The sequence below is a fragment of the Trichoplusia ni genome, chromosome 27 (assembly GCF_003590095.1).
Source record: "Trichoplusia ni isolate ovarian cell line Hi5 chromosome 27, tn1, whole genome shotgun sequence".
NCBI classification, from domain to species: domain Eukaryota; kingdom Metazoa; phylum Arthropoda; class Insecta; order Lepidoptera; family Noctuidae; genus Trichoplusia; species Trichoplusia ni.
Window position 1 is genome coordinate 4,303,088 of NC_039504.1, and position 18,137 is coordinate 4,321,224.

The window sequence follows — 18,137 nt, forward strand, 5'->3', positions numbered from 1 at the left end:
GTGTTTAGTTCACAATACAGTATGGTGACAGACCGAAGGACGGACGAAAAGACAACTGTGCCTCAGTAATAGAGTTCCGTTGTAACCTCTTTTGTGAGGAACTCTAAAAATAAGATTAGAAGGACCAACAATAAAAAAATAGTAATCTTTAACCATCTACATAAAATACTCAAAAAGATATTGAATGAATCGCTTTCGATTTTCCACAATGCGTGGGCGCATGACTCAAGTTACTGAGGTATCGATCACAAACTTACGCCGCCTACTAACTCATAACCGGCGCCTAATCTAAACGCGTAAACTTTTTGTTAATGATGACGTCAACATCAGTTAATCTTGACTGATTACTTTTTATAAACTGTGTTTGTTTTTGACAAGTTATTAAACAGGTTTTAGTGGCTTTTCATACTTTATTTATTTATTACAAATATCCATCCATGCTTGCAAACTTTCGCGTTTAACACAATAGTCGGGTATTATTTAAATTTTCATATTGAATTTGTATATTTTAACCAAACCATCATAAAAGAGCCTAAGCTAAGATAGGATTTATAACCTGTAAGTTTTTAACTTGAGAAAACGAAACAACACATTACAATGTAATACGTCCTCTCACTTTCACAATCGCAACAGTCCTCTTTAAACATCTAAGACCGACCACAGAACATTCTTTACAAAGTCTTTGAGCCTTTATGGTCTAGACTTGTTTACACAACAAATGACACTAAATAACATACAATAGTCAATAACTCTTTACAAAACAACGCTTAAAAGGTACATCATTCAATTAGACTATTCAGTTCACGACTCCTACCTCTGTATTCGAAAGTAAGACTAATGGAACTGTGCAAGAGAGATGCCTCTATACCAGGTTAATAGCGTTGTCTCTTTTTAACACGAGCGTATGTGGGGTAGTGGTAGGGTCCACTCCAGACTGTCTTATTACGTAACCCGATAGACATTAAACGCTATTGTCGTTAAGTTTGGCACAATGATTGTAATTGGCGAGACAGTGTATTTACATTGTAATCATTGTGTTAGTCTATAAACAATAGCAATCAATGGTATGGTGTATTGCTTTCATTTTAGCTACATAAAGAAAGGCGATGTGTTGCTGTGGAACTTTATCAAGTCAGTCGGTTAAAAACATTGATTGCTCGCAGCGATTTAGTATAATTCACTTTGTCTTGAGGCTCGCCCGCGTGTATAAATCGGAACAGTTACTAGAAATCATTTCGTTTTAAATCGAGCTTATGCATGTGTCATATCAGAAGCTTAAGGCACAAACCGAAACTGTTAAATTGCTACCAAGCAACGAGTGTGTTTTGTTTGTCTCCCCTTTTTAGGGGCTAGTAACAAAAACTGAACGATCAGGTTATAATTCCCAATGTCCTACTCCACATTTTAACAAGGTAATATAATGTAAAAGGTAGTAAATATTATAGTCCAGGAAACAGATATGAACTAGAGCGGGATTTCCTGTCTCTTTCCGCTTGCAGCTCAGATAATACAATTACAAACAACAATACTCTTTCACTCACAATTATTTTAACTTGTTCGCTTGTTTTAGTGCACATCCGCGTTTATAATAGTTTTCTAGAATCAGTTTAGTAAGTGCTGGTTGGTATAAACAATATACTGACTCTTTGGACAGATGCTTCTTGGTTATTTTTTGTTGTTGTATTTTAAAAGATGTGATTAAACCGGAGAGAGAGCTGATGATCGAGTACGGTGGAAAGTCGCTGATAATGGGTGATGAACGAAGTTTCAGTATGCAGACAATATGTACTACAGAGTTTGGAATCTTTTTGATATGATACATGTAGTAAGTATCATCACATTATATCAAAGAACCCTCTTTTACAGTACGATAAAAAATCTTTTAGAACTGAAACTGTTTCGTCATCTTAGTGACAAGTGCTTCGGAACAAGGCATTAAAAAAATCTCTTCTTCAAAGTTCAAGCATCCTAAAGATTTACGTATCAAGTCTTTATGCCATAGTCTTAAATTTAAGTAAATAAGGCATGTATATTTCACAGTATCACAATAGTATTCTCCGTTTATTGTCGACGTGGTACACTTATTGTTCTCGTAAAAGTTTGCATAATATTCGCATTAGTTCGTCGTTCCTTTCGTCATTATAATGTCAGTCTAGATTTAGACTACGATCTACAATTTAATGTTAGGGTCATTGCTCTCATCTATTGTTCTAGATTTTATTCTAGTTTGTTTTTTTTTTTAATTGATGGTGGATTTACAATTAAAATTTTTTCTTTGTGATTTTAAACTTAAGTAAGGGTTTTTATTTAATAAAAATCTTTTAAGTCAAAAAAACCAACAGAGTGACATATCTCAAATTCTAGTATTTTCGATTAGCTTTCAAAAAACTTCTTAGACACGACACTGCAGACAGTCCAGAAACAGGAGTTTATCTGAGTCGATTCAGATGCTTAGAAAAATAAAAGATTTTATTTATTTAAGATAACAATGTAACTAAGATTATTTGTTAAGTTATCCGAAAACGATATTAGTGAATAAATTATTGGAGTGATATAATTAAATAAATAAAGTCTAGTTCGGAACAACGTCTAGATACACCGATAGCATTTACAAGAACGGTACATTATATAAGAGTAAGCGCACGAACTGGTTCCAACATTAATAATAGGAAAGGCTTAGTTCAGGCTCACGCTGGACTAATTCCTAACAGAGCAGACCTTTAATACTCGTGACCGCGACATTTGAGAACTGAATAATATTGACGAATTATATACACTGGTTTATTACTAGATATAAACAGAAAAACATAGTAATTTAATTAAATTGTTATGGATGTTTTTATGTTGAAAATTTAATTGATTATAATTTTTATTGAAGTAGTTTTTGATTTACAGAATAATTTATTTTATTTACAATTACTCCTCTATTTTAATCGTGATTTAGATTTAATTTAATTTGTTTATTAGCTTTCCTTCATACATTGTAATATTCACTGCTAAAATCTGCTTTTAATACCTACATGCAACTTAGGACTGGATGAAACGAATTTGTTACTTCTTTTCTTTTTAAATAGCTCTCATTTAGGTCTCATAAAATCACGTTTTGTTCAGTAGCTCTTATTTGAAGTCGGTTGTATGTTTTTGTTACTTAAAAAAATATAATTATAAAACAAACGACCACCGATACTACACTAGATAACTCAAACCACGTAACATTGGTATAGCTAATAACTACTTCTCGCTAGTACACATAACAGCTGCAGTAAGCTGCACGTTTCAAGGCACACAACCTGTTTTTCGGCTCGATAAATCGTCTGCCATATTACGAAATTATAGTAACCATAAACACGCGATTTGAGTGAAAGAGAACGTCGGCAGAACACGATCTCCTTGGTGAATCTCTTTTTCATCTAAAAAGTTAATTACCATATACAACCTGTTTACTACTCATATGGCTCATTTTTTATAAGGTTTGTGAATACAAATACCAGATTTTTTTGTCTTTTTTTAATTGATAAATATTATATTAGAGTTCTTAGTTTTTACGAGTCACGAGAAAGGCATTAAATCTGTCATTGTGACAAAATATGATGCAACTATTTGACTCTCAAAATTAATATTCTATCATTAGGATGATAATATAAACGCAAACATTTTGGTAGACAGACAGTTTATAATCAATTAGGTACACAGTTTATAGCTAGCATTAACACAGATCTTTTATCCCTTTTCTCCCTTAGGTTCATTTTATACTTGTAGCAGGCGGAGCGGCTGGCATCTGCTAGTATTACTATTTATAACAATCCAATGCAATGGTATGTCGTAAACATGTTAAAAATATTTTTATAAGCGTCAAAAATAGTTTTAGTAACTTTTATAAAAAGTACCTCTTTGAACGAACAAAACTACAATTAAGCAAACAACACCAACGCAAATATAAAAACAAATAATTGCCACACATTGATAAAAGGACTATCTATAATTACGTACATTCCCTATCAATAAATTAACCGTAATTTATGACCGACTAAAATGACAACATCCGGACAAGATCAAAACTTGTTTTGATTAACTAATGTTAACAACCAAACACGGTTTTACGGTAGACAACTGTTTGTATAAACGTATTATGTATTGTCAATAGGCAACATAAATTATCTTACACAATGGCGTGAATTGAACAACAATATCGATTGATATTAGCCGACTATTATAAACAGGAACAGTTCTCACACGTATTCTTAGTGCGGATGTAACTGTTACCGTAGTAATTTTTGTACCAAATAGATCTAGTGTTAATATTAATGACATGTTAGTTATAATATTTTCATACTCAATAGGATATTTATCGGAACAATATAACTTCCAGACAGTGCGACAGTCACTTGTGTACCTTTGAATGGCACTAGATACTGTTGAATTTAAAGTGGTTGTATACATGTGAAAATAAAGAAGAATGCTTTTGAAAATATTCTAATACACATGTTTCAAGCAAGTTCAAATCTTAAGTTCACGTGAATAGATTTCACATTTGAAAAGCAACAGAATATCGGTCACATCAAAACCCAAAAGCACCTTAAGATTCCGTAACATTCTACCCCAGCAATCACCGATACCCAAGTATTAAACTCGAGACATAACAAAAATCGTGGGCAACTTCACACAATGCGTAAACAGCAACACGACGTATTGACAAACAACACGAAATCGACAGGTTACAGGGCAAGTCCAACCGTATCAATAGAATATAACTAGCGCTGATAACAGTCAATAACAAGTGGGGTCCGCAATAGACTTCAACAAGACCTCATAAGTCTATTTATGAAATAAACGAACATCAATCATACCTGTAAAAGGATTCTATTAAGAATTTGCATCGTAATTTGATTAAGTATTTATAGTGAGGAGGAAAATAGATTGGTAAGTGATTGACGGAGTGAATTATGATCTTATGAGCTTTGAATGTTAACTCCAGTTGCTTTAGGACTGGAATGTTTTGAGAGTAATGAAAAATCTTATTTATGGTTTATGAGATACAGTTTGCTTACAATAGCAGGCCGTTAACTGTGAGTGGGGAACTCTACAAAATAGTAAGCATAGCTATTCATTAACATGCATCTGATTATATCAGACCGTCTAAAAAAAAAAGAAAATTACTTATAATAATTAATTTAAAAATTACAGTTCTACAATCGTTAACGTCCATAGAAAATACTAGAAAATACTCGAATGTATGGAGGTGACAAGTTAAAGTCACGTGAGTTATCAAAACAAAATGTCATTTCTAAATATTTCAGCTTTAATTAAATACATTACGATTATTCGATTCTCAATTGATTACACCGGCAGGTAAATGATCCGAGTCTTGTAGACCCTAAAATAAAATGAAAATCCCTTACACATTTTTTTCCAAGAACCTACTCATCAGACCCTCGACCCTTAACCTTGTGTATTTATTTTCCAAGTATTGACTCTAAGGTCACGGAGCGGTCACGATGCCTCGTTATCTATTTGGGACGATGTCAATAACTGGTCGGCGCGGCCGCGGCGACGCGCGCGCACTCATGTCACATGTCATCGAATACATATATTAATGTACTAGCTTGTGCCCGCGACTTCGTCCGCGTGGAATAGTGACTTCCGGCAGAAAAGTATAGATAGCTGTGTCCGCGACTCCGTCAGCGTGTAACTCCTTGTGTATTAAGTTAATGTATTGGTAATATTTATTATTATTATTTATATTGGTAATATTGTTTAGATCACGTTCACATAAGGCTTAACCCTTTATAAGACACAGAACTTAAAAATATTTATAGCTTTTAAACTTTATAATAATGTGTTAAGGTTCAAATTCTGGTGGCAATATAAGTACCACTGCCTTATAAAGGTAAGGTAAAGGTACCTATAAAACGAAAATACTTTAGTGCAAAGCTTCCGGGTAAACTATATTGAAAGTTGACCCGTCCGGCACGTGAACATAAAGACTTTTAGAACTGCTAACACGGGAAAGAGCAACATACAACTGACCATGTGAGAAACAACTGACACTGAGATCTACTCCAGCAACACGAAAAGTCTGCCCTTGAGCCTTGTTAATTGTCATTGCATAACACACCGATACTGGGAATTGCGTCCTTTTAAATTGGAATGGAAAATTATTTGGTATTAAGGGTATTCTGGATCTGAATAAAGACGGTTTCTCCTGCACCGCAACCTGTTAAAATTTGAGCCTCGATTATATTTTGTTGCAACTGGGTTACTTTTAGTCGAGTTCCATTGCAAAGTTGTGGTGGTTTTAAATTTCGGAGCATAATAATCGGTATCCCAATTTTTAAACAAATTTCATGAGAGGGAAGTCCGGGCATATTTAAAGAATTTAAAAATTCTATCGGGTAATTAGTGGCTTCTTGTTCATCGACCATTCTATTTATTGATCTATAAACTTTGCTTTCCCCCTGTATATTCGACAGTATTTTGTTATTGATCTCAGATGCCTGGTCATTGCGAGGAGTTAAAATAGATCTTTCGCATAGCCAAGAATTGTCCCTATTTAATATATTTGTTACGTCACCGTAAACCGACGATATAAGATGTGGTTGAGATTGCACCATACAACATAATTCAGGCGTCAGTATAAGTTTTCCTTGGTGTAGTTGTGGATAGGTACCTTCACCAATCTTTAATAATGTGTCAGAAAATTGACTATCATCCGGGTTATCTCCAGTTCTCACTCGCATATTTATAGTCAAATGCACCGATTGTATATCTCGCCATAAATAAGAGCTTTTCAGGCAAGCCCTAACCTCATCAGCTCGGGTTCCCCGTGGTATTACCGGTAAGGTTTGTCGGAAATCACCACAAAATAAAACCGTGATACCGCCCATTGGTCGATCATTTTGTCTTATATCCCTTAAAGTTCTGTCTACCGCTTCTACTCCTTTTCGATGGGCCATCGTACATTCATCCCATATGATTAAACTACACTTGCGTAATACCTTAGCTTTGTCGCTATTTCTTGAAATACTACAGGTTGGATTTTCCGTGCGATCTAAATCAATTGGTATTTTAAACATACTGTGAGCAGTTTTACCTCCTGGTAGCAATGTTGCAGCTATCCCTGATGAAGCTACGGCAAGAGCAATTTTACGCTGATTTCGAACATAAGCCAATATTAATTTAGTCAAAAAGGTTTTTCCAGTTCCTCCAGGTGCATCTAAAAACCATATTGTTCCCAAATTATTTTGAACACTATTGCACACGCGGTCATAAACTGAACGTTGTTCTGCAGTCATCATTGGGACACCGTTTTCTAATGTTGTCAGCAGTTCCGTTAAATTGTAACCAATCTCTGCGGAATATTCCCTATTAGTTACCTCTCCGACTGAGGTTGGTGTTGGCAAACCATATTCACAGAGTGATTTACCGCCTACTGCTGTTAAGTCATCCTGAAGAGCTAATAAGCACTGATTTATGGCAAGATCACGGAAATTATCATTAGTTGTGCCTTCATCATTGTTAGGTATATTTCTAAGAAAGTCTTCTGAAAATTTTTCTTTATATTTTTTCCATAATGTTACAGCATCTGACAAATTACAAAATGTGAGTAATGTTACAAATAAATGGCGTAACCGTCGTGGATTATCACTAACACAGGATTCTGCTAAAGCGTCATCCCAATGCTGATCATTTTCAAGCAAATGACGCGCTTGGCAAGCTGCTTGATAAGTGGGATAAACAACATCGTCTACTTTTCTCAAATCTATAAATGAGGTTGGTCCTCGCACGGTATGTAATAATAATCGCAAATAGAAACACTCAGCGTTGTTAGGATGAACGGTGTACACTCTACCAAGAACATGTTCTTTAAAAATACCTGACTCGCCATCTACAGGCCTGCCACGGCGTCTTCGATTAAAGACACCCCGTTGCTTATCGTAGGTATAATACGATGGAACTTCCTCATACAAAAGAGATTTTGCAAAATCATCAGTTTGGCAAAGTCGAAAGAATGCTAATAAACTTGTTTGTCTAGGGTTCTCTAACCGTTCTGTGACATTTTCGGTGTTGAAATATATACGTTGGCCGCCTTCAAGATGAACATCCAGATGAGTCACAGGTGGATATCTTTCGTGAATGTTGAAACTTAAGATCCGCCACACAGCTTCTGAAGAACTTATATATCTGCCTGACTGAAATCTTGTAACTTCATCATGTTCATTTCTCAAAGCAAATGTAGCTTGGTCACTGCCCTTATTAATATACTTACAAATATATTTTATTGACTCTACACTATTACACATTTCAACATTTATGTGAGCTTGAAATGCTCTGGACAACACAGGAGAATACGGAACGACCCACCTATTATCTAAAGTAACTTGTTGTCCAGACACTCGCTTTTCAACAGTAAAACCATTATTATCTCTTGAACGGCGACGATATAATGGGTATCCATCATGTCCTGTTACAGTGCCATCCACTAAGGCTTTTGGATATCTTTTAGTGCAACGACCGTCTTGCATGCAAGGAGAATTCCCGTTAAACGAACCACATGGACCATGTATCATATGAGTTTTAACAATGTCGTATAACACGGGATCTGCAATCGGACTCGGAATTTCAGCACTGATTAAACTGTCTACATCATTAGGTCGAACCTTATCTTTTAACCAAAGCAGGATATGTGCGTGAGGTAAGCCGCGTTTTTGCCATTCAATACTATACATATAACACAATACTTCTCCAAAAATTTTATCTTTGGTAAGTAGATCTATCATTGATTTTAATTTTAAATGAAAAACTCTTGCTATGATATCATGGCGGTCATGCGGTGCTTGACCCTCAAGAAGCTCCCGAGTAATTTCATCCCACTTAGGATTGGTAGTTACAGTAATAAATAAGTCGGGACGTCCATATTTTCTTACGTAACAAAAAGCATCTTGAGTACGTTCGTGCATGTATCGTGGACCACCAGTAAAAGAAGAGGGCAAAATAACTAAACGACCCATATTCACCGTATCGTTATCTTGCTGCATGGCGTCGCGAAGGTGCACGTATTCTTCAACGCGCAGCTGCCTTTGATTAGATCGTATATAAACTAATCTTTCGGTTTCAATTTTTGCGTACATGTCTACAATAAACTGATTGAATAAGCCACGAAAACGTTGAAAGTATACAAACCTATTCCGTCTTACTTGCAAGTGGTAACAGTAAACTTGAAGGCATGAAATCTTTTTATTATAATTAGGTGCGCCTGTACGCGGATCAGTTTGGTATAAAGCAAAATTATAACCATCTTCCCCTCGACAGTATATCAAAGGATATTGCAAACTGTCGTAAGCCCTGTGGGTTTCATAAATACGTTGCAAACGATTATCTCTGGAACGGATAACGATATCACGCCTATCACATTCCTGGTCGACCAATACCACAGCAACTTCATTCGTGGATGGAGCATTATAACGCCCAGGGTATTCCTGAGTTGGACGCCTATCGGCATTTATAACAATTTTATAATTGTTATCATCATCTCGAGGAAGAGCTTCTAATGCCGATTTAAAACTGCATACATACGAATTAACCTGATGCAACATGTTCTGAAGTTGTGATATGAGTTCAGTATTTAAATTCGGGAAATATTGATTTCTTATATTCGACTGTTCGTTGTAGTCGGATACAAAATATATTTGAAGAAACTTAGGTTGGTTTTCAGGCAAAAGGGATCCTATCAAATGGTAAACCTGACCTTGTATCTTAAAAGTAGGCATGAAATGACCTTCTGAGATTTGTTGAGCGCCAAAGGATGTCATTTGAAATGCACTATTATAAGTGCGAATATTATCTAAAAACTGTTTAGATTGTATATGTTCCCCTAAAAGTAGTGATTTCAAAGGTTCCGGTGGGTCTTCGAATGAAGGCAAATTTATTTTACCTGTAGAACAACAGAAACCAGCTGACTCCTTACTCCACTTTGAGGCATTACAAAAACGACATACCACGTTCATATCGCCTATTACAGAAGATGATCCATAATCAATTGTGAGGTTATAAGCAAACCCACTTTTATATTTGTCGGACCAAGCCACCGAATTTCTAGATTGATCTTCTATGTGTACATCTAAGTTATTAAGGCTATGTCGAAATCTGTCTGCAGTAAGACGGGCCTCTCGCTGTTCGTCCGTTTCAAGAGACCGAATATTTTCGATTCTTAATCTTTCATTAGACAAACTTACTGATCGTTCTTGTCTCAAAGAATTATAATATTCGCGTACCGACTCTAGTCGTTGTTCATGCTCATGTGCGTCTTCGAGAGATCGAATAACATTATGGTGCACCCTATCATTTGTCAAACGGTCTTCATATTGAGTTAAAGTTTCAGATTCTCGAGATAAAATATGACGTTCGCGGTCAGCTGTGAGACGCAATTCCCTCTCAGTGTAGGTTTCTGACTCGCGAGACAATATATGACGTTCGCGGTCAGCTGTGAGACGCAATTCCCTCTCAGTGTAGGTTTCTGACTCGCGAGACAATATATGACGTTCGCGGTCAGCTGTGAGACGCAATTCCCTCTCAGTGTAGGTTTCTGACTTGCGAGACAATATATGACGTTCGCGGTCAGCTGTGAGACGCAATTCCCTCTCAGTGTAGGTTTCTGACTCGCGAGACAATATATGACGTTCGCGGTCAGCTGTGAGACGCAATTCCCTCTCAGTGTAGGTTTCTGACTCGCGAGACAATATATGACGTTCGCGGTCAGCTGTGAGACGCAATTCTCTGTCAGTGAAGGTTTCTGACTCGCGAGACAATATATGACGTTCGCGGTCAGCTGTGAGACGCAATTCTCGTTGTGACGCAGTTTCAGCATCTCGGGATAACACATGTTGTTCTCGGTCAATGGTAAGCCTCAGCTCTCGTTGAGAAGAGCTTTGAGACGCCCGTGATGTAGCTCGTCTCGCTCTGTCAGCTGCTAATCGCATCTCTCTCTCTGGAGAGCTTTCATTGGCTCGAGAGGTTGAGGCACTAACTCTCATAGAGTTTAACCGATGTGCTCTTTCCTCTGCCGATTCTTGAGAACGCGCATTTCTCATCCTTTTAGCATCTCTCGAATTTCAAGATAAAGATGGTCGTTTTTTAGGTGGCATTGTGTATTTTTAATCGACGGTAACTGAAGCTACCTTACACTTACAATTATATATAGTTATTATGTAATAATTACGAAAATAAACTATTAATATAATAAAACACTACCAATTACGAAAATAAACTATTAATACAATTAAACACTACCAAAATAACTAATAGGTGTACCTACTACTAATACTATTAATCTAATACCTATTTTATAAACTAACAACAAAACAATTCTAAAAATAAACTATTCAAAGACTAAAAGTCGTGCTGATAAGCACGGTTTGCAAATAACAATTATTGATTGTCAATAAGGTCGAACAGTCTGAACGTCTATTCGCATCAACAGCCAAATATTGTATGACGCTCGAGTGCGGACCCCCCGCCTTTTTATACCTCCCGCCACGACGCGCGTCGAGCGCGGCAACCGATACACAAAAATAATCCTTATAGCATGACTCTGTATTCACGCGCGATTTCTTATTATTTCATGTACAACTTTGGTGTTTCTACACCGATTTACATGATTCTTTTTTTATTGAATAGGTAATAATGTTAACTTTTTTAATTGGGGATGAGTGATAGTGTTGTAAACGTTAGAGTAGACAAATACAATCAGAAATCTCCGAATTGCTAAGCTATCGGGAGTTTCACGTGTTATTGTGAGTCAACCATAAAAGTTAGACATATGCTGTCGAGGAATATTTTTTATATAATTTTAGGGAGAATATTTCCGTCATACATGATTTCTATGTAGCTTTAACCTATAAGCCTGCACACGTGACGGAAGCTTAAAAAATGGAGTAACTTATCCCGTTTTCCCAATATTTCCCTTCACTGCTCTGCTCCTATTGGTCGTAGCGTAATGAAAAGTATACTATAACCTGCCCAAGAGTATGAAGAATAATTGTGCCAAATTTCGTTAAAATCCGTCGAGTAGTTTTTGTTTCTATAACGAATATACAGACAGACAGACAGACAGACAGACAGACAGACAGACAGACAAAAATTTTACTGATTGCATTTTTGGCATCAGTAGCGATCCCTAACCACCCCTTGATAGTTATTTTTTAAATATATTTTATGTACAGAATTGACCTCTCTACAGATTTATTATAAGTATATAAGTATAGATATAGATAGATAGATTACGTATTGATAACAGACATCAAAATACGTCTGGCTTACGTTTATTTATAAGTCTCTTATTTAATGATTTTGGTTGATATTTGTTTCTGTTTAGTAATTTCTCCAAATTATTCTTGCGAGCTTATGATTAAAAGATTTTCTTTTAGGCAACGTCATGAGCAATTTAAAGTGGTCCATTAGGCATATTATATTTAGAAGAGAAGAAGTTGATTTTTACGCAATTTATTTATTTTATTTTAGTTTATTTTCATTTTTTTTTATTTATTTATTTCACCAACTTAAAACTATCTTCACAGGCAAGTACCACCTAAAGCAACAGACAAAGTAATTAATTATTTAAACACTTATATCTAGGTATACAATCTAGGTATTTGTGATTGAACCAGTCTAGAAAAGTGTAAGCTTTAAACAGCACTGCCCAGTACCTGGTGAAGTAATAAAATAGATCATACCTAATTGAATCCTAAGTAGGTGCAATTTAAGAGAATGTTCAGTTATCTCATTTTTAAGTTATTAAAACAGAAATTTATACGTCCGACAGTTTCTCTAACTACCGGTAGTTATGTAATCTTGTTAAATTTGAACCACTTATCGCAGTACAATACATATTCATATCGCCGCTAACTAGTTCGGGGTTTAACCTTTAAATGTTATGACTGTCACAGTACAAGTTACAATTAAACAAAAACAAAAGATAACACTTTATTTTTGAGAAGGTTTTCAGTTTTTTTAATTGTCGTTGACGGTAATTGGATAGCCGAGTGGTTGAGGTTCGATCCCCGCGTAGGACAAGCGTTTGTGTGATCCACCAATGCTTGTTCTGATTCTGGCTGTCTTTGTGCATGTGAATTGTATGTCTGCGAAACCCCCCGCGATACAAGGATTAAATTCCTTAGTGCGGGAGTCTTTTTTTTTTAAACATGCTTTTTTTGGGCATTTAAATAGCGACTTCACAAATTAATCATTAAAAATACTGTCTTTCACAAAGTATCTAAATTTAAAGATCAAATCTCATACCGAGAAAGAATCAAAACATTCAATATGACGGCTAGACTGGTCACCTCCCAAAATCACCCTACACACATTGGGCCAATTTAGAGCCTAAGGCTTAAAAGAGAGTCCACCACCATGTACCAACATTCAACACGAAAAGTCATTCCCCAACATACAAAACCACCAAAACGTTTTTAACACAATCCTTAAGGAAGCAAATGTAATACACACAAATATAAGGTAAAACATTAACTTACATATTCATAACAACGGCAAGGTCATTAACCTTCTAACACGGAATCAAACGGCACCTTTATTAAGTATTGCGTTGATGTCTTTTGTATGGGACTGAACACGCAATTGATTTATAAATGTCAGTAGCGCAAATCTTCTTGACTTACTTTACAAGTTATTGTGTTATTTGCACAAATTAAGAAATCGGTGACTTTATAGTGCAAGTTATTTTAGTTTCGTTTATAGATAAATAATTTGACTGTTATTAGTATTTTATTAATAATGCAAATATCCGACTTTTATAAAATTTTAATTTTATTTTATCTTTTATGAAAATTGTTAAAGATATCATTAAACATTGGTTTGCATAAATACTCTTTTTTTTTAAATCCCATAAAAGGGGTTGGGATAAATGTGGTCTGTTATCAACGCGACTTTTACAAGTTCGCCCAAAATCAGAATCAAAATTAATTTAAAAATACAATCATTATTAATTGCGGATCCAGTGACTCTAGTAGCTAATACGTATCAAAAGCAAGATGTTTAGTCCCAAAACACCTTTCAAATTATGTCATGTCCCTTAACAAAGGCAGTTATGTTACTGTAATTATTCTGTCGTATATATAAATATTAATTTGTCATATATTATGTCGTGGGCCTGCATACATTAGCTTAATGACATGTGATCGGTAGTTATTGAACTTACACCCACTTGCACTGGTTTGAAGGTAACGTATTAACTTGGACCTAACTTGTAAGTTAACTCATGGATCTGTAATATCTTCATGATCGTTAAATATTTTATGACATGAGTAATATTTAATTGTTAATGTATTGCCTCAAATTATCAATAAGTTGAAAGTTTTGATTTAATTGTTTTGTTTTTTAATTACAAGAGATTAATTTTCATTAAATTAAGTTTTTTAAAAAGAGCTCGTATTAAAGAATTAGAAATGTAAAACTAGTTGAAGCTTCTAGGCATTTGATGTTACCTGTTTCCATTGGCTCTATTTCATGTTTAAAATAGATATGTGTAAATAATTATTTAATATCATATTTAAATAGGTAAACGTTGTTTTGCCTATAAATAATTTCTAGAGAATATCTGATGAAGAAAAACAGTACATAAAAAAACTTATCCCAGGGGTATGAAAAGTAGGCGATGTCCGATTCTCAGATCTTAACAATATGCACAAAAAATTTCATGAGAAACGGTCGAATCTTTTCGGAGATGAAAATAAAACAAAGAAAGAGATAAATGCGCAAATTACAAATAATGTATATCCAATGAAATTTAAGTGCGTGTGCGCATATTTTAAATAATTGCACCACCACATGGCGTAGTTTGGGGTATGTCTTCTACAACGGCCGCAATATTTCGTTAACAAATGATGGTTGATCCACTGGGCATGGATATAATGAATGACGTTGATGTACACCTCAATAAAATTGCTTGGTTGATGATTTGTATGCACGAGGTGCAGAGTCGACCCCAAAGTAGGCTAACTACTAAAATTATGTTTCCAAAGTGAAAAGTTCTCTCTTAATTAATCGAATACAGTACTGAGAGACGGTGAAGGAAAACATCGTGAGGAAACCAGAACTTCAAATATTGGAATCTGAAATCGCCAACCGCAGTAAACTAGCTGAGTGATCAATGCTCAAAACCTTCCCTGGACGGGAAAAGGCCGGGGGTGGTTATATGCTGGTTTTGTATATAAAAGAGCTTAGCTTATATCAGAACAACCTGTTACTATAATGAACAACAAATGCACGGTTTTTAAACAATTAACACAGCGCTAATTATATACACACCTCAATTTATTCTTCTTTATATAATTTTTAACTGATATCTTCACTTGAATCTGGAAGTAGTCAGATTATAATTATGCGCATATATTAAACAAAGTGAAGATGTAACAACAGTTCAGTTAATTACTGTATTCTTTATATTGTTTAGTATCAAGGTTGTGAGTTAAAAATTATTATAATAAAATGCACGTTTTTATTCATTTAACTTTTCTTCATAATTAGATAGCTCATGCTAAATTCGGTGAGCGTAATTTTTCAAGTTAATATATAGCCTATGGCACTCACAATAAAGTCGCTTTCTTTTGGTAAAGTTATTTCCTAAACCAGTATCCCTAGTCCTGAGAATGCAATTTTACGAATTCAAGATATTTATATCTGAAACCTTAGGATTCCGTTCCAAAGGATAAATAAAAAATCAAAATATAACTGAGGCTCCTCTGGCAGGACTTTTGTCTGACCGGCACCAGGCTGCATTTCGTGATATCTACATTTGTTGGTGGGTGATAATTATTTTCAGAACTCCCAAAGTCGGGAGTCCGATTCGCACTTGACCGGTTTTCTTTTAAAACTTATATTATTATGTAGAGATAATTTCGTAAAAACGCACTGACTCCTATTTAAATATTGTAGATGGATGCTACATCTAAGCCCTCAAGAGATCAGCTTGCATAGCTTGATACCGTATGATAACAAGTTTATTAACACCACGTGTGTGTGAACATACATATACACACTGATGTGTGCAGAAAGTATGTAGAATTATCAGTTATTTAAAATTAGACTCTAAAAAGGTGGTAACAAAATTCTAAATGTTTTTTCGTGTAGCTATTGGTAGTAGATGCATCTTTAACAACATTGCCCTAATGATCTGTATTATGCATATGCCTATGTTTACAAGGCTCTATAAATGAAGCATTTGTTGATACTCGGACTCTTGCATACCTTATGATCTATTTAAAATCTAAGGACTGTCAGATTTTACTCACGATGACGTGCTGAAAAACATTACTTTCTGTATACATTACTAAAGCTATATATTGTAATTGCTAAGCTTTTCTCACCTGTGTGTTAACAGCGGCAAACTTCAGACAGAGCACCGAAGCACACACCAACAGAATATACTTAAAACCCATGTTTACACTCACACAGTACCTTAGTCCATTACTCACTAATTAAATAATTACAATCAATAATGACAAGTTTGCAGGAAACCGTCAAACTACAATAAGAAAAAAAAATATATTCCCACTGATTAATTATGGATACAATAGCGATGAAACCACATTCACTAGGCTTCACCTTTCCTAGTAATTATCTTAAATCTTCAAATGTCAATTGCACTGGGATATCGAAAAAATACCAATCGATTATATTAATTACTATTTAAGTTAACGCAGCACTATAATAACACTGGTGAGTTGTTTTTAATTTGTTTATTTTTAAAGTTTGTGTCAGTTTTCGTAATGTTCGATTATTTTGAATCGTGTTCGTGCGTCGTTTGTTTCGCGCGCGTTCTCAGCGCGGAGTGTAGTGAGACTGTTTGACATTTGGCCGCGCCGGTCACGAGCTAGTGATGCCCCCCTACCCGACCCGCGTCCTTGAACGTACTACACTGTTCTCGATTTATGAATTCGATGTGGTCTTATTACCCGTCCGTTGCCTGAATCAACGGATTTTGTTAATTATGCGTTTGTTCTGACTTCCTGACGCACCTGATAATAAACAAAGGTTTTAGTATCCTTATAAAACAATTAAGAAATTAGCCGCTTGATGAAGCTATTATACACTTGACTATGTTTATCTACTAATGAACGTTATTTTGAATTCGACATTTTTTCTTTAAAAACGATCCAGGTTTCCACAATAATTTAAGCCACATGCACCTTTTAAGGGCCAGAGTTTTTTAAATACATCTAATTTTGGACAGAAACTCTTTAATTTCTTCTATAACACCCACTTACTTCTACCCAGCCCTTCACGATACTATTATTATAATTGCAATGTTCATATTACCAACATACTCTACATGGATCACATATTTAACATTTCACAAATAAAACCATCCTAAATGATTCAAGCCTTACATAACAATATCACAATATTGACCATCCCTTATACAGCATGTGTTTGTTTACATCTACGTTCATTTCTCACGGTTCTGTCTAATAATTATACATTCCTGTGTCATCTGTTATGATCGCGTTTCCGGATGCAGGTGGCCAGTGATATTAATTATGGTTTTATTATTATACGTCTAATTAATGCGTAGTAATTGGTCGTTAAAGCCTAGTTCTAAAGGTTATACGTGCGTATGTAAGCTACTAATAAAGGTAATAATTGTGCTCAAATAATTTGAGTAGCATGTGTGAAGTTCATTACATTTTGCAGCCTTTACACAGGCTCTTTGGTCTGCTCTTCCATTATCACCAGATTCAGTTTAATACAGTATTTTTTATAGAGTAACTAACCTCTCCAAGCTATGAAGTGAGTTATTTTGTAGAGTAGAAAGATAAACAATGTGCTTTACGTTATGTAGTGTCTTTGAATAGTATAATATGAAGTCGCATCCACTGACTTAAATGCTTTCTTCGTTAAATCTTTATAACAAGCAACTTTCCGAATTCACAAACTCACGGTTTTCATCAAGTCGACAAATACGTCAAGTCAAATTCTGGGTTTTGTACGATAATCTTGAAAATCCTGTAATAAAAACATTAACGTAATTTCTTCAGCATTGTCTGTCAACTATGTCTAAACCTGTTTATAAGCATTTTTAAGAAATTAAGTTTCCAGAATTCATTTTAAAAAGCACAAATATGCTA

The 18,137-nt window shown here is 35.1% G+C and overlaps 1 protein-coding gene across 1 annotated transcript in view; it reads right to left on the reverse strand.

The window, feature by feature from the left end:
• Positions 1–17,557, reverse strand: part of LOC113505760 — a gene marked incomplete at its 3' end in the record, with an annotated part of 58,991 nt that extends 41,434 nt beyond the window's left edge. Inside the window, exon 1 of the mRNA XM_026888565.1 lies at positions 16,377–17,557. Coding sequence (XP_026744366.1) covers positions 16,377–16,448 — 72 coding nt within the window. The remainder of the gene's footprint in view (positions 1–16,376) is intronic.
• Between the last annotated feature and the right edge of the window lie 580 nt (positions 17,558–18,137).